We start from the raw sequence: 21,822 nt of genomic DNA, 5'->3' as shown, positions 1-21,822 counted from the left end.
AATGAAACTTCAAATCATATAGAAACAAGACCATCTAATGCTACAGTTTAAGTATGCTTGGCAACCTAGAAACTTAAGATGCTTCATCGCCATTTTTACTCCTAAGACATCTCCCACAGATATCATGTATTCTCCTACGCTCCCCATCTTTCTTGGTCATTCCTCAAAGGGACTCACAATTTCTATGCACTGTGAGCATAACTGTTTCGAATCAGTTGGTTGTGACCTTGCTGTCTGTCCATGTACTACGATTACCAAGACCCCATAGGAAAGGTGTGAGTCTGGTTTCGCATCAGTTCAGCTCCTCAAGCCCTACTTCCCTTCCTAGCTCAACTTCACGTGTCATGTCTTCCTCCTGCAGCCTGCGCACCACTGTCTGCTCAAGTCCAGGGAAGAACAAATTAAAAGGGGGTGGTTGGGAAACTAATGAAGTGGATCCGGACCAGGGGGACCCTGATAGGAATTCAGCTAACCTCAGCACCTGTCTTAACAGTAAGGACATAAGGACGACTTTGGACTGTAATAAAGTTTACTAAGTAGGGAGGGCTTCTGGCAAAGCCAACCAGATGGTATTTATACAGGAAATGAATACTGATAAAGACCAAGCTGCTGTGAGACTATTATATTATTGCCGATAGTAATTACATCCAAAATTAATATTCTGTGTTTCATTAAATCTAAAATGCCACCAGCTGTTACTCATTGCTTTATGTTCCACGAAGAAAGCACAGTGCCAGCCACAACTGTAGGAGCCACAGACGAAAGATGCAGCCTCATCTCACAGTTGTTAAAAGTGGGGGGGAAAAGGGGACATTTCAGAATTTCTGAAATATGGCTGAAACTGGCAGCCACTCGACTTTAAAGATACCCTTAACCACAAAATTTGCACAGAAAAAGAACCTTATGAATATGTTTTGAAAACGTAATATTGTTTATTTTTTTGATCCTCACCTGAGGACCTGCTTAGAGGGAGGAAGGGAGAGACGGAGGAAGAGAGGGAGGGAGGGGGAGAAGGGGAGAAACATCAACGTGAGAGAGAAACACCCATCGGTTGGTTGCCTTCTGCATGTACTCCGACTGGGGATCATGTCCTCAGTCCAGGTATGTGCCCTGACTGGGAACAGAACTGGCAACTTTTCGCTTACCAGGATGACACTCAACAAACTGAGCCACTCTGGCCGGCCTAAGATTTTTTATTTAAGCATAGAGAATTATGTGGATATATTCCTAAAATAAAAGGTATCATTTAAGGAAAAGAAAACGTTTAAGAATACAGTATGGCCTGGCCAGGCGTGGCTTAGCAGTTGAGAATCGACCTAGGATCCAGGAGATGGCAGTTCGATTCCTGGTCAGGGCGCATGCCCAGGTTGTGGGCTCAATCCCCAGCAGGGGGTATGCAAGAGGCAGCCAATCAAGGACTCTTTCATCACTGATGTTTCTGTTTCTCTCTCTCTCCCCCTTCCTCTCTCTGAAATCAATAAAGGTATATTTTAAAAAAACCAAAAAACAGTATGACTGCAGTAGCTAAAGTACGAGTTGTAAAATGAAGAGCTGGCGATGGGGAGGTGGGTCGTGGCCAGGCGGCCTCACGGTACCTGAGAGGAAGTCGGTGCTTTTCCCGGACAGAGTCCCAGTGAGCTTCCCATCTTCAGTTCTGCGTCCCGCAAAGTGTAGCTATCTGGCACTACAAACACAATGAATATTAATTCCTTCCTGTCTGGGCAAAATAATGTACTGAAATCAGTTTTTCTTTGAAAATCAAGAATGTCAAGGAAGGAAAAAAAATGCAGCATTCCATTCCATGCAAAAGGATTACACGTTATCACTGTTTGATTTTCTAATTCCACATTCTAGAATACGTTATTCTTGTTACCTGTACAACAATGCTAGGACCTAAGAGGTGGCTATGACTATTCTAGTCATATTTATAAAAATCAAAAAGCTGCTGTTTACACGATTAGAAGTTAGATGTTCCTAATCCTTTCAGGATAAACCAGCTTCTTCCTATTTAAAGGTGCTTTGGTGACTACCAGCAATAATCAGACTCAATTACGTCCAAAGACAAGGTGTGGTACAGAGGTGAGAACAGACTCTACTCCATAAGAGGTATCTCAATAAAATTAGCAACTAAAAAACTGAAAAAATCTACGAAGACACAACTAGATCAAAACCATGACTAAAATAAGGATCAGCTCATCAGAAAGACAGGTGTTTACTCTAGGAAACTGAAGTGTTTGGATTTCTGGTTAAGACACTCTGTAACACATGGTAAGTCACCTGGACGACAGCATGTCCTGTAAATCAATTCTGAAAGGTAATTTAAGCATATTAGGTGTTGGGAGCCATTGTTAAAGTAAAAGTGTTAAGAAAGTTAGATAGCATGAATATGTGTCTGCTTCTGAAGGCCACACACAGATTTACCTGGACAAAGCAGCTTCCCATTTCTATCAACAGGCCTCAAACAGCTGTTCTCGGCTACAAGTAAGAAGAAGCTGGTTAGTGTAGCAAACAAAGAAAACGAAACAGAGAGTCTCTACTTTGTCAATTAGCAGGAAACTACAATAAGCTACCCCCCCCCAACCTGAAAGCAAGCAGCGGTGCGGGACTGTAAGACGCCTGTGCAGCTGACACTGTGCAAAGCAACCTTAGTAACGGTGAGAAAAATTACCTTGTTCTTGACCTTTAAAGATTTTTGTCAAAACATTTAAAACTGTCAGACATGTACAGTGAAAAGAAAAACACTGTAAAACTAATATTCACACTGTAATTTAAAAAACTAGGAACACTGATGAAAATGCTTTCTCTCTTTGTAGAAGCCATGTCAAGGATGGCGTGAACAGGGCTTGCTGTCCTCTACTCATCGCGCGGCTCTGCTACAGAGCCAGTCTTTTCTTCCCCAGCGAACTGTCATACTCAGACATCTAAGTGTGAATCAGCTTCCAGTATTTTATATTTTGTGCTTCAATCTCATGAAATATACCCAGGAGCTCCTTTAGTGTGAAGTCATTTTGCCAGCATCACATCTCCTGGGATAGTTTCATCCTTTCTGTGACAGCCACTTGTCCCCACTTCTGCGATAAGTTCATAGTTTGTCAGGTTCCTCCGTCACGTCTGGTCTCCTGAATGAGCTGCATGTCAACACCCCCGTGTCAGCTACAACTATCCCTCCATGTGCTTTGTTTCTTTGCTGCACTTTCCTCTTTGTTGGCCAATTCGATGACCTGTTCTTATAAAATGTCACGTGGGTTTATAGCTGGGAGAAAAGGAGGCAGTGAGCTGTACATCTGGCTGCCTGTGCAGTGAAATGAACATCAGACACAGGGTGATGCACATCCATTACTTCTGCAGTGGACTGCGGACTGCAGCTAGAAGGCTAGTTTGTGCTTTCTGCAATTACTCAGTTAAATCAGAGGTAGCTAGAACTTGAACCATGTTGCTGGGTAACTAATGTTATATAATAAACCGAGATAACTGAAATTTGTGCACATTGGAACTGTGCAGAGACTGCCTCTTTAAAAAATGTTAGGTGATTTTTTTATGCCCATTACGTGGACCAAGCAGGTGTGCCTATTTTTGAGGATTCAGATTCCTGCTTTGTGGGAAGAAGCACACCAGGTTTAGTCCAAACATAATTCTTACAAAGGTGGACATGAAGTGGGGATGCTAGGAGGGAGGAGCCTTCTGAGAGGGCAAGAATGGCATGGGTCTTAGAAGTTCTAACTTTATTAGACCTTGGCAGAATTTCTTTCTGAGATTCCTGAGTTCTGTATCTTTTATTGTAGTCATAGGAAACTAGCACATAATTCTAATACAAATTTCTTGACAACTGAACAGGTTATGAAAAGAATTCTTCAATTAAAAAGTACTTATTAAATACTGTCTCCTGAAATTTCTTTTCACTTTCCCTCAGGAAACACTGTGTGTCTTCTCTGTGCCAGGCACTGCGCTAGCAGCTTATCCCAGGAGTAAGGGAAACAGCCATGATGCTGCCCTTGGAGCCTCAGCACACAGAGTAAATGGACTAAAATGTATTCTTCTGTGTCTCGCTCTTCTGCTTGGCATAATGTCTCAGGTTCTTCCATTCCATACTCGGTGCAGTTCCCACCGTGTGGATACGCCACTATTTGGCCATTCATGCACCTATTCATGAATGTTTGGATTGTTTCCAGTTTTGAGTTATATACATTGTGTACAGTTTGTGTAAGGATATATGATTTAATTTTTCTTGGGTAAATATCTAGGAGAATTGGTAAATGGATGTTTAAATTAGTAAGAAACAGGCTAACTCTACCACAAGTACTATCGCCTCACGCTCCTGGCAGCAATACGGGGTCACTGCTATTGCTCCACCTCTGCGTTCCCGTTGGTTTCGTCAGTGTTTGAAATGTTAATTGTTCTGCGGAGTGTGCAGTGGGTGTCCTGGTTCTAGTTTGTGGCTAGAGATACTGAGCGTCTTCCCCTGTATGTTGGTCATTTACAGGTCAGTTTTCTTTCGTAAAGTGTCCTCCCAATTTGGGTTGGGTTGTCTTCTGATTAAGTTACAACTGTTTTTCACATGTGCTGATGTAAGTCGGCTGCCCAGTACATTTTGGAATCTTTCTCTCCCAGCCTGTGGCCAGCCTTTTCAAAGGCCTTTTGAAGAACAGAAATTCTAAATTTTGAGGCAGTCCAATTTATTAGTTTTCTCTTTCATGGTTTGTAAATTTTGAGTCCTGTTTGAAAAAAACTTTTCCTTATGGCCAAGGTAACAAAGATTTTCTCATGCTTTCTCCCAGAAATTTTGGTCTTAGGTTTTAAATTTAGGCCGAGGATCCAGTTTAAGTCAGTGTTTTGCTTAACATGAGGCAAAGCGGGAGGTTCTTTCCTGTGTCCACAGGGATCTAACTGGTCCAGCACTTACTGGCACTTTTGCTGAAAGTCAACTGACTAAATATGTGGGCACTTATTTCTGGACTCTCAATATAGTTTTGTTGCACACATTTTTAGGCTTCTAAACCAGTTGTGATCACTGCTGCACATTCTTCTTAAAAGAGCCCTTTTAAAACTGTAAAAACTATTCTCAGCTCACTGGCTATACAGAAACAGCTTGTGGGCCATAGCTTGCTGACCTGGTCTGTGTCGACTCTTATGCCTACACACTGTCTTGACTACGGCAGCTTTAGAGTTAAGTCTTGAAATCAGACAGTGTAACTCTTCGTTTTGTTTTTCTTCTCCAAATTGCTATGGATGCTTAGGTTCTTTGCATTTCCCCATAAGTTAAAGAATCAGCTTGTCAATATTCACCCCCCACCCTCCAAAAAAAGATTTTGAATGGGAATGAATTGGATCTACAAATTAATTTGGACAGAATTAGCCTCTTAACAATATTGTGTCTTCCAACCCAAGATCATGGTTATATTGCTCCATTTAGTCAGGTCTTTTTAAATTTTTCACAGCAATATTTTCTAGCTTTCAGTGTACAGGTCTTACACACATTTTAAATTTATCCCCAAGTTGTTCATGATATTTTATTCTAAGTGTTTTCTTAACTTTTGTATATTGACTTGAGTTCCTGTTACACTCACTTACTGTTTCTAGTAGCTTTTTAATACAATCCTTAGGATACAGATAGACTAATTCCAGCTGAGTGAAAGAAGTTGGACACAAAAGACATTATTACGTGGTTCCAGTTACATGAACTGTCCAGAAAAGCAAATCCAGACAAAGTAGATGAGTGGTCTTTGGGGGCCCAGAATACAAATAGGAATGAGGGATCAGTTTGGAGTGATGGAAATGTTCTAAAACTCAATTACAGTCATGGTTGTACAACTCTACCCATTAACTGATAATTGCTCAATCTCACTTCAAATAGGTATTTGATGGTATGTAAACTGTACCTCAATAAGACTATTAAAGAAAACCCAATGTTGAGTGAATAGTGAATTTGCAGAATCTATATTCAGTATTGTGATTTATGTAAATGTAAAAATACAATATACACATAAACATATATATGGAAGCATAATATATAAATACACTATGAGTACAGAGACTAGACACACACCCAAATTAGACACATATACTGGTTGCATCTGGGGAGGGACAGAGAGTAGGTCTCAGAAGGACACAGGTTTCGTAATGTTTCAAACAAAAACAAACAGGGCAAAATGTTAACATCTGTCCATTTTGGGTGGTAGGTGCATGAGTTTTCCCTAAATTATTTTTGTACTCTCCCATAAGTTTTTCAATTAAAAATCAAAACTAAATCGAACCAAAAAACCAAAAGCAAACATAAATGATTACCTAGTTCCTTCATTAATTTTAATTCCTTTATGGCTTTAATTCGAATATCAAGCACCACCTAAAATAGAGAAATAAACTAATGACTGTGTATAAGTTGAAAACAATGGGTGGAGAAGAGAGTGGAGATTGTCAGTGTGTGCACATACGGCAGTTATCAATTACCTGGCATCTGGTAGTTTTGCCTACTTAAAAAAACTTTTCTATCCCTGAAATTCATTTTCTCTCTTCTACAAAATCAAAATTAAAACTTAGATTTTAATAGTTTTTACCAAACTGATGTTAGTTAGAACAGAAAGGATTCCTACAGAAAACCAGAGAAACAATTCTAGCTAGAAAACCAAAAATTTGACAAACCGCTAACCTTTCAATTAGAGGAAACAAAAAAATTTCTGGTAATCACATTTCCTTATGGTAAGAATGATAAATTCAGTGCCAATAGGCATAGATAATATAAAAATGGGCAATACTAATCCAAGGGCACTATTAAAAATGACTGTTTAAATTACTTTATTTTAGAACTGTTTTTCTTCTTTGTCTAGGCTAACTGCCTCTAGGGCATAAAATTGTGGAAATTTAGGGGTAAGACTGATGTCAGAAATCCACTCTACCCTCCCACCAGTGCCCACACTGTGCTAAGAAGGCTCGAGGACTTCACCAAAGTCCCCCACTTAGGGTCAGGGTGGTAGGTATCACACGGTCCCCTTTATTATACCAACAAATATTAATGCACCTCAAGAAATCATAATGCTCATAGAAATGAAATCATTCTAATGTTTCATTTAATGTTATGGAAAAAATTTAACAAACTGAGACTACATCCATATAAAAAGATGCTTTCTGGAAGAATGAAGTACAAGGAAACCAACATCACAGTCTCCAAACGGAAGACTGAAGGGATCCCTTTGAAAGAGAAGGTGGCTTCATATAGAGCACAGGGTATAATTTAGAGCAATTTCAGTTAAACTAAAAAAACAACACCACCACAACACAAAACATATGCCTGGTTTAAAAAATATGAAAAAGACCCTTGAAAACAGCATTTCATATTTTGATGTATTTTTATCAATTACATACTTGACAACGAAGTTAAGAGGATTCCATGTCCTAACTGAATAGCCAACTCCCACATTCTCATTCTAGGCTTTTGAGGAAAAAAGCACACATTTCCTTGAGATATGCCAAGGACTAATAAGTAAACAAACAATAATCAAACATTAAAAATAAAACATTGATTTCTTAAGATTGAGAATTCTACTGAGACTCTTCTGAAAGAGTAAGGTATTGCTTTCTAAATAAAATTCTGATAACTGAAACACTGTCAACCAAACCTTAATTATAATCTACTCACTGTGTTAACAGTTGCTGATATTTTAACTTGCTCCTCTTCAGACTCTAATTGACATAAATTTTTAACTTCGACCCAGTCGATATCATTCACACTAGTGATCCATTTCCCTTGTTTGGTCAACAAACTGTAGGTAAAAAGATGTTAAAAAAAAAAAGTGTCTATATGCAGCACTTTTATGGATCAGGAAGGATCAGAAAATCAATACTTTCCTTAGGCACCACTTCTAAAATTCTGCATCTGTCCCTTACTGCGACTAAGTGGAGGTGACCAGCTTCCACGGAGCTGCTTTATGAACACTGACTGTCTCTGTGGGGTAGTGTTGGGCAGCACTCCATGGAGTCTGTAATCTATGGAATCTATACTCACGACTCAGATACTCTTTGACTTAGACAAGTGATCTGTTGCCACGCTTTTCACAGAGAACTGTTGTAACTGAACAATCCACTGTTGACTTCAGCCTGCACACTGGAGTCACTATGGGGCTTGAAGAGCAGCTATGCCAGAGGCCCCCACACAGGGTTCTGATTTAATAACAGGACAGTCACGTGCACTAGTGCGGACCGATACTCCATCAAAGTGCCACAGCTAAGGGGTATCAGCTACATCACACACAATGAATATATAAATTTTTATTATAGATGCCATTTTATGATAGCAGATGGTAGGAGAGGGTCTTGTTCTCACAAGACTTTCCTATGAGGAAGGAGCAACTTCTTTCTAATTCACACCAAGGCACTGAATGGGCTAGTGGAAGTCCTCCTGGGGAGTGCATATCAGAGCCCTGAAACACAATTCTGGTCTTTATTTCAGTTATTCCTATCTGGACTCCACCTGAAGTTAGCAATCCTAAATATAGCAAAGTTTTAGGCACAAAGATGTTCCCTGAAGAAACCCTTAAAACAGCAAAAAGCTGAATGAAGATAACAATGATGAGGGTGCTGCTAAAATACTCAGCACTCACTATGTGCGCTTTGTACGCCCTTGACTCTCAATCCTTACACCTCTACAAAGCTGGTACTAATCATTATCCCCATTTTACAGAAGAAGAAACTGAGCAGAGAGCAGTGAAGTCATTTGCCCATGGTCACACCGTTAGGAAGCGATAAAGCTGGAAACAGATCCAGGCAGCTGGTTCCATAGCCCTTGGCCTTGACCTGTACTGCCTCCCACACGAGCAGCTGGGTAAACTGTAACATCAACACTGATTACTGTGTAGCCATGCAATGAGTATACAAACATGGGAAAAGCAGGATATAGCTATCTACAAAATAATCATTATGTTCAAAAAGAAAAACCTTCAAAACTGAAACCAATTATCTGAGCTCAAACAGGGAAGCCAACAGTGACGACAGTGCTCGGGAGGTACAGGGACGCTGTTGTCTCCTGTCTTCACTTCTGTATTTCCCAAGTCCTAATAAGTGTATATCACTTTAAAAAAAGAAATTATATAATAAACTTTTTCATTACACACACATGGTAGGGAAACAGATGTCTGGAAAACACTTGTCCAAAAGAGTAAGTGATAAATGTTACACAAAATAAGCGCAGTTCACAAACGCTCTGCTCCTCTGTGCGGCGGCCTCTGTATCTAAGTATACTCGCAGCACAGATGAGGCAGGGGGGTTACACTGCACAGCACAATGACCACAGAAACTAACCCCCCACACTGTCAAGACATGGATAGCAGAAATGTAGAGAGGCAGTACCTCTAGGTTCCAAATGTGACAAAAGGAATTAAGGGCATAATTCCCCATGTAACTACCCTATGTGGGCCAATGGGAGGATCTCAAGAGTCATAAAAGGGACTGTGATGGAAAACCGAGCTGCCTTATGGGATTCTTGTGACAAACTAGTCAGACAAAGTTAGCTAGGATCTTGACATGATCCTCATGAAAAATTTCAGGAACAAACTTCGTGAGACTATGTCTTCAGTTTTATGAGCACTAACCAGAATTACTTAGATAGACTCTGCTTTATAGCCAACTAATCTAGACTATATCTATACCTATATTACTTAACATATTTACAGAAAAAAATTGTATTTCAGTATAATTTTTCTCCAACTTGCCTAACCTAGAGCATTCCTACTTACAAAATACAGAACACAATATCCAGAAGTAAAAAGAAACATTTAACTCTTATTATCAAAATAAAGCTTTAGAGTTCTAAGAGATAGTACTCTAATTTAAATAACTTAAAAAATTCTCTTTTTAGCGAGATACCTGTTATCATCACTCCTGGCATCCTGAATCAAAATCGAGCTCCCGCTCTGGAGGCCGTGTTCTCTGAAGGTCTTCTTCAAGTCTCCCTGGGGAATGGCAGTCCAGCTCTGTCCACCTGCAGAGTCAGTACTGCTGATGAAGATGGCACCTCCTGGGACTGCTAGGGCTGTGAGCACAGTGCCCACCTCCGCATTAGCTGGGAAGACATGTGGAGACTCCACCAGCTGCTGGCACTCTTCACTGCTTGTTGCCAAATGAAGGACATTTAGGAGTAAAGGTTCACAGTCACCACCAGTGGGAATCTGGATTCCGCCAACCTACAATAATATCAAGACAGCCATTAGTACAGCTTACATTTGTCCAGATTAAGTCAACATAGTAATGCAGCAAAAGACTGCTCTCACAGAATAATTCTCTTTTTCTTTCCAAGTGAAATAAAGTTTTCACAAATGTCTTTTAAGAATCAGAAAAACAACTTTAGATTTTTCTTCTGAAACTTCCTCTTAGCTACCTGTTATTTTTTAGGAGAGAAATCTGGAATGGGGACAGATGTATGAGTCCTCAGTGGTGGTAATGAGGCCTGGGAAATACGTTAGATGGACCAGGGACAGGTGTCTGAGCTGCTCCTCGCCCCTTTCTTGACTTAGAAAGTTCACTCTGCTCCTACACGTCACCTCCATCCCTGACTCTCCGGAGTTCCCACGGGGAATATGCACAGACCCCTACAGCATGTATATTAGTGCAGTTCCACCGTGAGCCTGAACCTCTGTACCGAGCCTCTGACACAGCTGGGCACAGTGGAGTGCTCAATATATATCCCTTTAACACACAACTACTACTGGCCGGACCTAAAGTTTATTAAGCATTTCAATAGTTTTCTAATCTCTAATAAGCCTTCACATATGCTGAATGAAATCTCATTACAATGACTTAAAAAAACCCAAAACTACCATGAGTACTTCTTTGGTGCTGTTTTACCTCCACTCCATCCCACACAAAGATGTCTTCCTCATCAGCAACTCCAATTTCCCACAGCGCCAGGTCATCTCCTAGGACAAGAGACCATCAGTGAGACCACTCATCAACTTAACGAAAGAGTCGAGACACTTAAGTATCTTTTTGAAAAATCATTCCCATTAAGAAAAGTTAAGGAGCCCAGACGGGAGTGGCTCAGCGGTTGAGCGTTGACCTAGGATCCAGGCGATCGGGGTTCGATTCCCGGTCAGGGCACATGCCCGGGTTGTGGGCTCAATCAATGACTCTCTCATCACTGATGTTTCTATCTCTCTCTCCCTCTCCTTTCCTCTCTCTGAAATCAATAAAGATATATTTAAAAAAAAAAGTTAAGGAGGCAGTAATTATGTTTATTATTTCTATCTTTACTCCTCCCATCATGCCCTTCAGTTTTCTCCTTCACTATGGAAGCATTTCCCCATGTTGCCACACAGGCTTTGTGAGCATGACAGCAGGAAAAGAGTTTAATATACAGTCAACTGTGCTTAACCTTGGGAGCGGAAGTAAGGCGGAGGCATCAAATGGTCCCAGTGCCACCACTAATTAGCTGTCATGTCCTTGTGTATGCGAGTCTCTACGCTTCAGTTTTCTCATGTATGAAATTGGGATAAAGGAATTTTGTGGCAGTCAAATGAGGTAATTTACATAAAAACACTTAGCTCAGTATTTGGCACAGTGAAGTCCAAAACAACTGTTACACTGTGACTGCTACTACTACTGTTCTGTTGTTATTTAAAGGAAGTAAATACTTTTAAACTCTCAAGGTACATGTCTTTTTGCTACAAAATGTGAAGCTAAGAGTTGGGTTAAAAAATCAAGCTACAGAGCTCTGCTGGGTGGCTCAGCTGGCTGGAGCATCATCCTATACACCAAAAGGTTGCAGGTTTGATTCCTGGTCAGGGCACATACATAGGTTTCGGGTCAGATCCCTGTTGGGGCCCATACAGGAGGCAACCAATTGATGTTTCTCTCTCTCAAACCAATAAAAACATATTCTTGGATGAGGATTAGAAATTTTTTTAAAAAACGCAAAGCCTTTTTAAAAATTAATTTGGCACAGGGGCAGCCTTAATTTCAGAAAATATATGTTAGCAATGTTTCCATGTTAGCAAAATTTCATGTTACATAAATTGGACACGTTATAAATTGGATAAATTACATAGTTAAAAATGTAGTAGGTGGAGGAAAGACTGGCCAAGAGTAGAAAATCACGGATGAGCCCCACAAAAAATATATGTACATAAAACGAGCTGCTGTGTCTTAACATTTATCTTACCATCAAGTGTCTGATAGACGTGAAGTCCTGCTGGTACAAACTTGGCAACACTAAGAACCATGTCTCCTTCCCAAAATTCTAACAGCTACAGAATGTTTATAAAAGAAAAGAAAACAAGGAAAAGTAACATATATCACATTTCCAGGTTAAATAAGACGAGCAATGTGCCCATTTAATATGTGGAGGATACGGAGAGCAAACACACAGCACTCCCACCCCACCCAACAGGGAGAGGGAGGGAGGAAGGCATCACTCATGGTTAGAGTAGTTAAAGACGGAAAATCTCGTCCACTAGTGAAGGGGAAATCTTGGCACACACAAAGAGCACTACCACCTAAACAGTTCTATGTAATTTGCGGGAAGACCACTTTTATCAGAGGCAAACTGACCAGCATGCCAGCTCAGGAATCAGTCCAAAATGGCAAAATGACTTAATTAGTGCTGCTCAGGAAAAAGTGGCACTGGCTCTAATACCTGAAAAGAACTCTTCCCACTGTAAATTTAAACAGTGGAATAGATTACCAGGGTTTTGTTTTCTAAGTTTGTAGATCCAAGACTCTGGGACTGTGGTAACCTTGCCAAAATAACATCTCCCATAAAGGTGAGTCCTATTTAGTTTCTCTCCACAATACCACAGACAGTTCTCTTAAAAAGAAATGTTGTATTTACAAGCAATGAGTTAACTATGTCAATCTCACCGCCTCTTGCCAGTGGCTGGCTTCAAGATAACAGAGACGTGCACATAAAGGTCTTTTCCATTCGTCACCTAATGTCACCTTAGACAGGGTCAGATCCCCAATTCCACCTAATCAACACTGCCAGGACTGGCTCAGAAATGAACTTTTAATGCAAAAGTTCAGAAATATTAGACAATTTTAGACATCCTGGTGCTGATGCAACATTTAAATATCATTTAAATCAACTAAAATTAAAAAAGAAACTGGAGGGGTGGGGGCGGGGTGGAAGGGGTCAACGGGGAGAAAAGGGAACATCTGTAATATTCTGAACAATAATAAATAAATAAATAAATAAATAAATAAATAAATAAATAAATAAAGAAAGAAAGAAAGAAAGAAAGAAAGAAAGAAAGAAAGAAAGAAAGAAAGAAAGAAACTGGCCTGCTTTTCTTTATATGAGAGGAAAATCAAAAGAAAGCTAATAATTTTGGTAACTGATTGTTTTCCAGAAAATTCAATTATTTCTGAGGGGAAAAAAAAAAAAAGTTTATATTTTCTATTTCCTTTTTGCTTGGTCAGGAAGTAGTGTGGGGGGAAGACGAGTGATTAAAAGGAAAGAGTAGGAAGACCAGAACTAGAGTCCTAGTTCCCACCACTGACTAGATTAGTCTGACCGTGGGCCATCACAATTAAACTACTCCTTTCGTCTCTAAGATGGGGTAGTTAGCTTCTCCCCATGAGGTTAAAGAACCAAATGACATAATTAATATGAAAGCACTGGGAGTAAAATAAAGAGCACTGCTGTCCTTATTGTCATTAAAACACAACTGGGTAAATTATTTGCAAACAACTGCCGACGATGTTTGTTTTTCTGTGAACCAGCAAATATTTTCCTTCACTTGGCAAGCTTGTTAATAAATGCTACTCTGTACTGAAAGGTAGACCTTAGCTGCTTTTATTTGTTTAGTAGTTCTTGGTTTTAGACAACATCTTATCTTTATTTCTTCATTACCTTCAAAAACACTTCTCTATATTTATTTTTTAAAAAAGAAACAACCTTGTATTCTTTCTCTCCCCAAAATAAAGTAAATCAGGTTTCTTCTCACCCTGGAAAGCTCCTGCAGGACTGTCCTGCCTGTGCGGAGAAGCCTCTCTCTAAGAGGTACCAGTGAGGGGAACACTAGGGCCATCCCTCTATGGAACTGGCAGATGGAGGGTTTTCCTAAGCAGTTTTGAAAAATAAATAGCTGTATCTTAAAGAGGACTTCTGAAAAGAAGAATCTAGCTGGACATGGACCATAATGTCTAAATTAAGAGGAGGTGTGGCTAAATTACCTGAAATATTGATTGTCGAAGATCGCCTAAAGTTTTTCTTTTATCAAAGGTTAAGTCCCACACGCTTTCTGTCTGAGAGACTGCAGGCTGCAGGGCCCCATTGAAGAAACGGTAATGAGGGCCCAGGTGGAGATGCAACTCAAAAGTATTATTTGTAGAATCACACTCCGCCCTTTAAAGAGGCATAAAAAATACATAAATGCTAAGTTTTTATAACAAACATGGTTTCATCTCTAACCAAAAATATTTGATTTACAATGTAAGTTCTCCATTCCACCTAATTATAATTAACATCATTTTCTTCCATGCTCCAAAACGACTCATTTCAGTTTCTCAATAAATAGCAAAAGTTCAGCTCTGCCACTGTGAATCCCAAGGAAAACACTGTGCAATGTGTCACTCTGAACACTGACACCCGAACTCTTCAATCCTGAGATTAGTTGTGAACTGTGTGAAGTGTCAGATTTACAAATGGCTACTTCATCCTGGCTTCCACTAATACCACAGTCCCAATAAAACATCTGAGCTCGATCTCGTGATCTTCCTGCATGTGTACCCCCCAGGCTCACTGTCCTCAGCAGCAGCCATGAAGCATGGTGCCAAGCACTCTACTCCAGGCAATAGGCCAGTGGAGAGTGGGTGAGGCTATCGCCTCCACCCAGGTCCTTCTGACAGTCTATTAATGTTGTTAAAGAGAGCTTTAGCTTTTCTGATGGCCACATGACTAAACCTCTTAGGTTTTTGGGGTTTTGTTTTTTAATACCAACTGCTAGGCCATACCACTCAGGCAGGTGATTTTTCATGCTTAAGCTATTTTACTCTTTTAAGTTTTTATATTTTTAGTGTCTTGATTTTCGTAGAGGTTTCCTTTCATCTTGGCATGCCATTCAATCTACCTGCCATTTTCCCCAGCTTCAAGTCAATGATAAAAATGTTGAACACAACCAGCTACTTGGGTCCAGGAAAAGACCATGGGACTTCCATGCCCCACCAACTACGTCAGAGAGCAAATGAAGAACCAGTTCTTCAGGGTCCCGGGTTAGACCTCAAAAGAGAATGCTGAGATCAAGTTCTCACAACCATCCCTTTAATAATCCATTACAGGCTTTGCCCTAGAGTGACAGTAAGCCCCATAGTTTGTAGACTCTTTTCCTCCCTCTGCCCACCTATGGTCACTACATGCCACTTCTCCACAACTACCTAAATATGAGGCGTGATTTTCAAAGCAGATTCTCTTCGTACCAAGGGAATAACTTGGCAGGCAGGAAACAGATTCCTCTAGTCTTCTCAGGCTTCAATTCCTACTTAGCAATGGTCAGTAATGTCATTATTTCATTCACTCTCACAGACAAGGATAATTTCAAAGTAAAAGACAGTCTTGCTATAAAAATTCAGCTGCTAAACAGATGCTGGCATTAACTAGCTGTCTTTTTTCCTTTTTAATTTTCATTACTGAACACTTTAGACCTAAATTAGATTCATTCTCCAGAAAAAACATTCAATCTCTAAAAGTTACCTTTTCGTCTGCAGTTCAATGTTGGCTGCATCCATTTCATTCAGCAAATGACGTGGAACCCTGTATCTCGGATTAGCTCGAGCTGTGAACAAAACTTTTCTTTAAGTTGTGCTGACTAAATGAGATCTGGCTGCTGAAAATGTAGTATGGAAAACTAGACAGGACTGTGCTGGGAGCTAGAAAAGCCCTATCTGTGTGAATACCATTTGCTCTGGATCTCAGTTTTCCATCCAAAAATGAAAACATGAGAACCAATGAGAGGTACAGTTCCATGAGCCAAGCTAGAAGAATTCCACTTCTTCAACTCTCTTCAAATATACTTTTTAAAAACACCACCAACTATTTTCTTCCTGCTAACTGTAATAATTTGTCACTGTAAAAATTCTGAAAGTCATTTTAAAAAATGTAACAGAAACTGATACTGATATCACCTATAATCCCACTCCCAAGAGGTACTGCTAAAGTTTGGTATATATACTTAGGGTCTTTTTCTATACTACACAATGTGTCTTGTATACATAAGCACACACACACTTATTTAAAGCAATTAAATGTTACAAAATGGAATTGTGTTCAACAAATTTGGAACTTGCTTTTCCACTGCGTACCTTGTTGAGTATTTTTCCAGCAGTCCAACCTTTCTCTGTTAGACATTTAGGTGATTTCCATTAGTCATTATTATACAAAATAATGGGAGTAACAACCATCTTTGAACATAGTTATACACAGCTCGACTTTCTAGGACAAACTTGTAGAAGTAGCATAATTTAAGGGTTTTACACACATAAAACCAAACTGCTATATTACTTTATATGCCTAACAGCTATAGAGGAAGTACCAACTGTTGAGCACCAGATTCTTCGAAATATTTTACTTGGTAGGAAAAGAGTGTCATCCCAATGCTCTTTTAATTCACATTCTTCATTTTGGGTTAGGTTGGAAAAAAATATTTTTGCAGTTAACTACTGGCTGTCCCTACTTCTTTTCTCCGTATCGCTTATTTCTATCCTTTTTGCAATTTACTACCGAGGACAATGGAATATAGGAAAGAGCACTCGACAGAAACTTTGCTGTTTTCCACTAGCTTATCATTTGCCTCTTAATATTGTTTAAGGTTTATATTACTTTTCCTTAATGTTTCTCTTTCTTTGCTTTTAAGCTTAGAAAGGTCTTCTCTACCTTAAGATCAGAAAAACATTTATGTTTCTGCATTTCAAGGTTCCTTTATTGCATAAACATTGAAAGAACTATAATTTCATTCCATTGATTAGTATAATTTTAAGTAGTGATTAATACAATCATAACTTTGTAAGTATGTTTTTACTGAAAGCAAATTTTCCTTCAGTAGCCCCTCCCTTCAGTTTTCATCAATCTCTCTCTGTAAGGGGTGGGGAACGTTGGGCTTGCAGGCTGTATAAGGCCTGAGGAATCATTTGGTCTGGCCCTGCCAAGGCCTCACCAAAGAGAAGCAGTTCCAGCCATCACATTAGGGGTGCGTTAATTAAATGTTTGACCAAATAGAGCAGGCTAATTTTTAAATTGATAATTTTGTATGGCCCGTGAGTGATGTTATAAATATCCAAATGGCTCTCGGGAGAACAAAGGTTCCCCACCACTGCTCTACATAAATTTTAGAATTACTTTGTCAAGTTCATTCCTTCATCCCCCAACGAAGTCCATCAAAATTTTGGCTGGACCTTTATTCAATTCCTGAGCTAATGAGAAAACAGTCATTTAGTACACATTCCAATTATGTACATACTAAAGTTCAATTTAGTGAAAAAGACAATACTCCATATGAAGACAGTCTTTTTCTGTTAATATATATTTTTATAACTGTGAATTCTGCTCCACAATATATGTATCAGAACCATTACCATATCTTTTCCCCCTCAGAAAAATGCAAAGCCCTTTCTGGTTAATAGAATAGTTATGTAACTGTTTTGGATCCAGAAAGTTAATTTCCCTTGACTGATATGCACATTAACTGCTTTGCTCTTATTCTTTATAAAAATGATCACTGTTCTCATTCTTGGACGACAGCTCTCCTCACAGATGCGTCTCAATCTGTAGAGTCTCCTAGCTAGGACTTTCACATTGGAGCAGACCACGGGAAGTGATCAGGTGTTAGTGGCTCGTGTTAGTGGCTTCAATTAAAAATGTATCATTGTGGGTCTCAATGTTTAACCTCCTTGGTCTGAGCCCTCTTAGAAGGTTCAATAAAAAACACTTCAAAGATATTTCAGTTGCTCAGAGAACACATTACCTTGAGGAAAAGAAACAAGACAGGAAAATAAAGTGGATATATGAAAATGAGACCAAGGTCACTTACAACTCAAAGGCAACACTTGGCCACATGACAGAGCCACACCTGAGGACAGGGCACCCACTCAGATCTGCCCACAGCATGCGATTCAAGAAAACCTAACTCTGAAAATCTGACTATGGCCTCTTTCTCCTGAGAGGAGAAAAGTGAAATACAAATATAGGATCTTAAAAAGTGACAGATTGTTGGATTCTTTTGGCATCATGTGTTTCTTACTGTTAGCTTCAAAATATTTTTTAAATGAGTAAACCTCCTTTTCAAAGGGTAACAATACAAATAGCATTTAATATTTGTCTTTTAAAGTCATCAACTTAAAAAAATAGGAACATTTTTCTTTCTATACCTTCAGGGGGTCTCTGCAGCTGGGATTTCCGGTAAAACAACATGTAGGCGCTCTCTTTGCCCTGAAACTGCTGTTCAATAGCCTTCTCCTCAATGGGTTGGACTTTGGAGTCATTGATATCAAACCAGTGGGGACAGGAAGTTTCATCATTTAATCCTGGGGATTCTGAAGTAAGTGTCTCAAAAATTTGTTGACCCTTCCTTTGGAAACTGGACTCAGCCTGCAGAGGGCAGTTCTTCCGCAGACTGACCGTACTTTCATCTGAACTGAGCAGAAATATCTGAGAATGAAGCTGAAGGAACTAAACAGAAACAAAGAACAAATACTAGGTTAACAAAATTAAAAAAAAAAATCAGAAATGATTTTAAAAACCTTCATCTTTCTTTCTGTGATTAGATATTTTAACTTCACCTTTATTTTTGGACTGGCCAGCTAGGCCCTTTGGGCCATAATAAAACATCTAATAAAAATCAGCACTCTTTCTGTTAAACAGTCTAACAATTATATCAAGAAAGAAAGTTGTCATGCCACAATCTAAAACTATTTTAATTATACCTCAAAACTCACTTTACAAAGTACTTTACGGAAACAGGTTAGGAAGAACAAGCAGTTCTGAAGGGCTAAAGCAATCTCAGCAAGCACAGAACAGAACAGAGGCTCGCGCAGCGACCTCGGAGGAGGTAATCTCGAAACCAGAGACTCGGAACAGCTCTGCTGGGATAAGGGAGTAATTAAAAGCCTAAATTATTGTTTAACATGAACTAAATTGAACGTTTCTGTTCTGGAAGCTGACAAGCTAGCTCAGGAAATCAAAGCATAGAAAGGCTTAAGTCATATAACCCCAAAGACCATTTCTCAGGTCCTTCCAGCTGAAGAATGAGGGACAGCAACAATGTTCTCTCCCCATTGCCTGTCCCACCTCTCCCTCCCCACTCCTCTTCTCTCATTCCCTCATCTCTGTGCAGCCTTGTGGCTCCTCTTCTCTCAGCACAGTTACCTTCTATAGGAAATCGCTCGGCAGGTACAGATAACATTCACTGAGCTCATCAATCATTATGGAAAGGTGAATAGCCTCTCTTGGAAAGAAATAACCTGTGGTAATACCAACTCTCTAATCTGAAGTATTATTTTATCACAAACAGAAGGGCATAGGGCATATGACAAAAAGACAGTATTATTAACACGGTGTGTAGTAGATGGTAAAATAGTTTTGTAGATAACTGGTACAATAAAATATCAACAATTTGAAACCTTCGAGTACTGAACTTTCTGAATAGCCAACTTTTACTTTGTTTGATCGTTGAGATTAACTCTTTTAAGCCTCAAACTTCAGTGCAGTCTGCTCCTAGTGGCAGAGAATTTTTACTGAACCCTCCCAATAAAAATGATAAACTCTAAACAAAATAACGAAAACAACTGTTTGCAGAGTAACCAGAAGCAGACACAAAGTGGGGAAACAGAACCCTTCAAAAAAGAGAGGCAAACTAGGTGAGTTCTACATTAATCCCCTGTTCAGTTTGCATCAGTGCGGAGTGAGGAGAGTTCAAGCAAAGTCTCAATAAATTCAAAAGAACTAAAATCACAGAGAGCATGTTCTCAAAGCACAGGGGAATTAATTAGAAATCAATTTATAGATGTAACAAAAAGATAACTAGACATCTCCGAAAATACTCATGGGTCAAGGAAAGAATCACAAGGAAATTACAAAATATTTTGAAATGATAAAGAAAACGTCAATTTTAGTTGCCACTAAATTAGTGATCAGAAGGAATTTATAGCTTTAAAAGTATGTGTTGAACCACAAAAACCCATTCTCCTCAAGGCTGAGCTGAGAGATGAAGCTGCTAGTGGAGCCTATTTTCCATAAGAACCTAACGCTTTGTTCCTCAAGGAAGGTGTACTCCCCAACACCTGAGACTTCAACTTACTTTGTGAATAAAACCCAGAAATGAAGATGGGACTTCAGGCCACTGCACTTGCTGGACGCTTAGGGAGTCTGTACATTCATTTAGCCTTCTCAGTGTGCATACAGAGTATTATATACTGAGTAATAGGAGGGAGGTGACTAAGTAAGTCCCAGATACGTAGGCCCAGCTCACCAGGTCCTCACATACTATCTCCACTCACCCCGCTCATGCCACCTACTTCCTAAGCACTGATCAAGAATACAGACTTCACAAAAATTTATCAACAAACTTTAATGAAAACAAGAATTATTGTGGTAACTGCAGTAGTGACATTTATATCACGTTTTATTTTGAATATTCAATATTGGGTATTATATTGAGCAAGTCAATAAACAGTTTTCCACACACATAAAAAAGCAGATGTTAAAAGGTTTAAAAACAGGTGAGACACCAACCCAACAAGCCAGAAAAAAGATGATCGAGTTAAATCCCAGAGTTGGAAAGAAGTAATTAAAGAGCAGAAGTCAATGAAACAGAAAACAGATGAGCAGTAGGGAAAATCAGATGCAAAAGTTTGTTTTTAGGCAAGTTTAATACACTTGATAAGCTCCTAGCAAGACTGATGGAAAAAAGTGAGAAAATACAAATTATTAAAATCAGGAATAAAAAAGAGAAAATAACTTCAAGTCCTACAGACACTAAAAAAGGCCAACATGGGACAGTTTGAACAATTTTATGCCAATAAAATTGACACCATAGATAAAAGGGCAAATTCCTTTAAAAATATAATTTTCCCAAATAATGAGAGAATAGAAAACCTAAACAACTACAATCAAGGAAATTAAAAATATAATTTAAAAACCATACTACAAAGAAGTCCCAGGTCTAAATAGCTTCCAAATAGTTAAGGAATAATAACTAATCTTAGATAAATTCTTTTCAAGAACATAAAAAAGGGAATATTTCCCAACGTGTTTTATAAGTCCTGCATAACCCTCATACTAAAATCTAACAAACGTTACAAGAAAAGAAAATTAAAGATGGGTATTTCTCATAAACATAGACACAAAGTCCTCACCATGAGCCAAATGAATGAAGCAACACATGAAAACATATTACGACCAAGTGATTTAACCCAGAAATGTAAGACCTGATTAACATTAAAAAGATCAGTCAACAGAATTCACCATATTAACAGAATAAAAGAGTAAAACCTTGTGATCATATCGACATATATAAAACAAAAGCATTAGATAAAAATCCAACCCCCAGATGAAACTATCAATCAAGTATGAATGACAGCTAACTTCCTCAAGCTTATAAAGACTACTTACATATTTTTTAAAACCTGCACAGCTAATATCCTTAAAAATAAAATACTGAAACACTGATCCAATTGTTTTAAATAAAAATCTTAAAACCTTCTATTCAGGGTCATTAAACTACATTCGTCAACTGTATCTAATTAAAAGATGCACTTAAACACCTACTGAAGTGCATAAGCTCTTTGCTCCTGTAAGAAACGGCTCCAAAATGCTTACTAAGTGTTCTGTTGCTCTGCTTATTTTCAGTTGAG

At 39.0% G+C, this 21,822-nt stretch overlaps 1 protein-coding gene across 5 annotated transcripts in view; it reads right to left on the bottom strand.

The window, feature by feature from the left end:
* Positions 1-21,822, bottom strand: part of USP40 (ubiquitin specific peptidase 40) — a 59,672-nt gene that overhangs the window by 19,473 nt on the left and 18,377 nt on the right. For all 5 annotated transcript variants that reach the window (XM_081141935.1, XM_081141936.1, XM_081141939.1 and 2 more), the window contains 10 exons: positions 18,340-18,640; positions 15,671-15,752; positions 14,155-14,326; positions 12,143-12,227; positions 10,831-10,901; positions 9,853-10,169; positions 7,631-7,754; positions 6,283-6,340; positions 2,422-2,475; positions 1,596-1,684 (listed from right to left, as the gene is read on the bottom strand). In XM_081141935.1, coding sequence (XP_080998061.1) covers positions 1,596-1,684; positions 2,422-2,475; positions 6,283-6,340; positions 7,631-7,754; positions 9,853-10,169; positions 10,831-10,901; positions 12,143-12,227; positions 14,155-14,326; positions 15,671-15,752; positions 18,340-18,640 — 1,353 coding nt within the window. The remainder of the gene's footprint in view (positions 1-1,595; positions 1,685-2,421; positions 2,476-6,282; positions 6,341-7,630; positions 7,755-9,852; positions 10,170-10,830; positions 10,902-12,142; positions 12,228-14,154; positions 14,327-15,670; positions 15,753-18,339; positions 18,641-21,822) is intronic.

The sequence above is a fragment of the Miniopterus schreibersii genome, assembly GCF_964146895.1.
Source record: "Miniopterus schreibersii genome assembly, chromosome: 7".
Taxonomy (NCBI): domain Eukaryota; kingdom Metazoa; phylum Chordata; class Mammalia; order Chiroptera; family Miniopteridae; genus Miniopterus; species Miniopterus schreibersii.
Note: the sequence above shows the minus strand (reverse complement) of the source record. Positions and strands in the feature narration are given on the sequence as shown.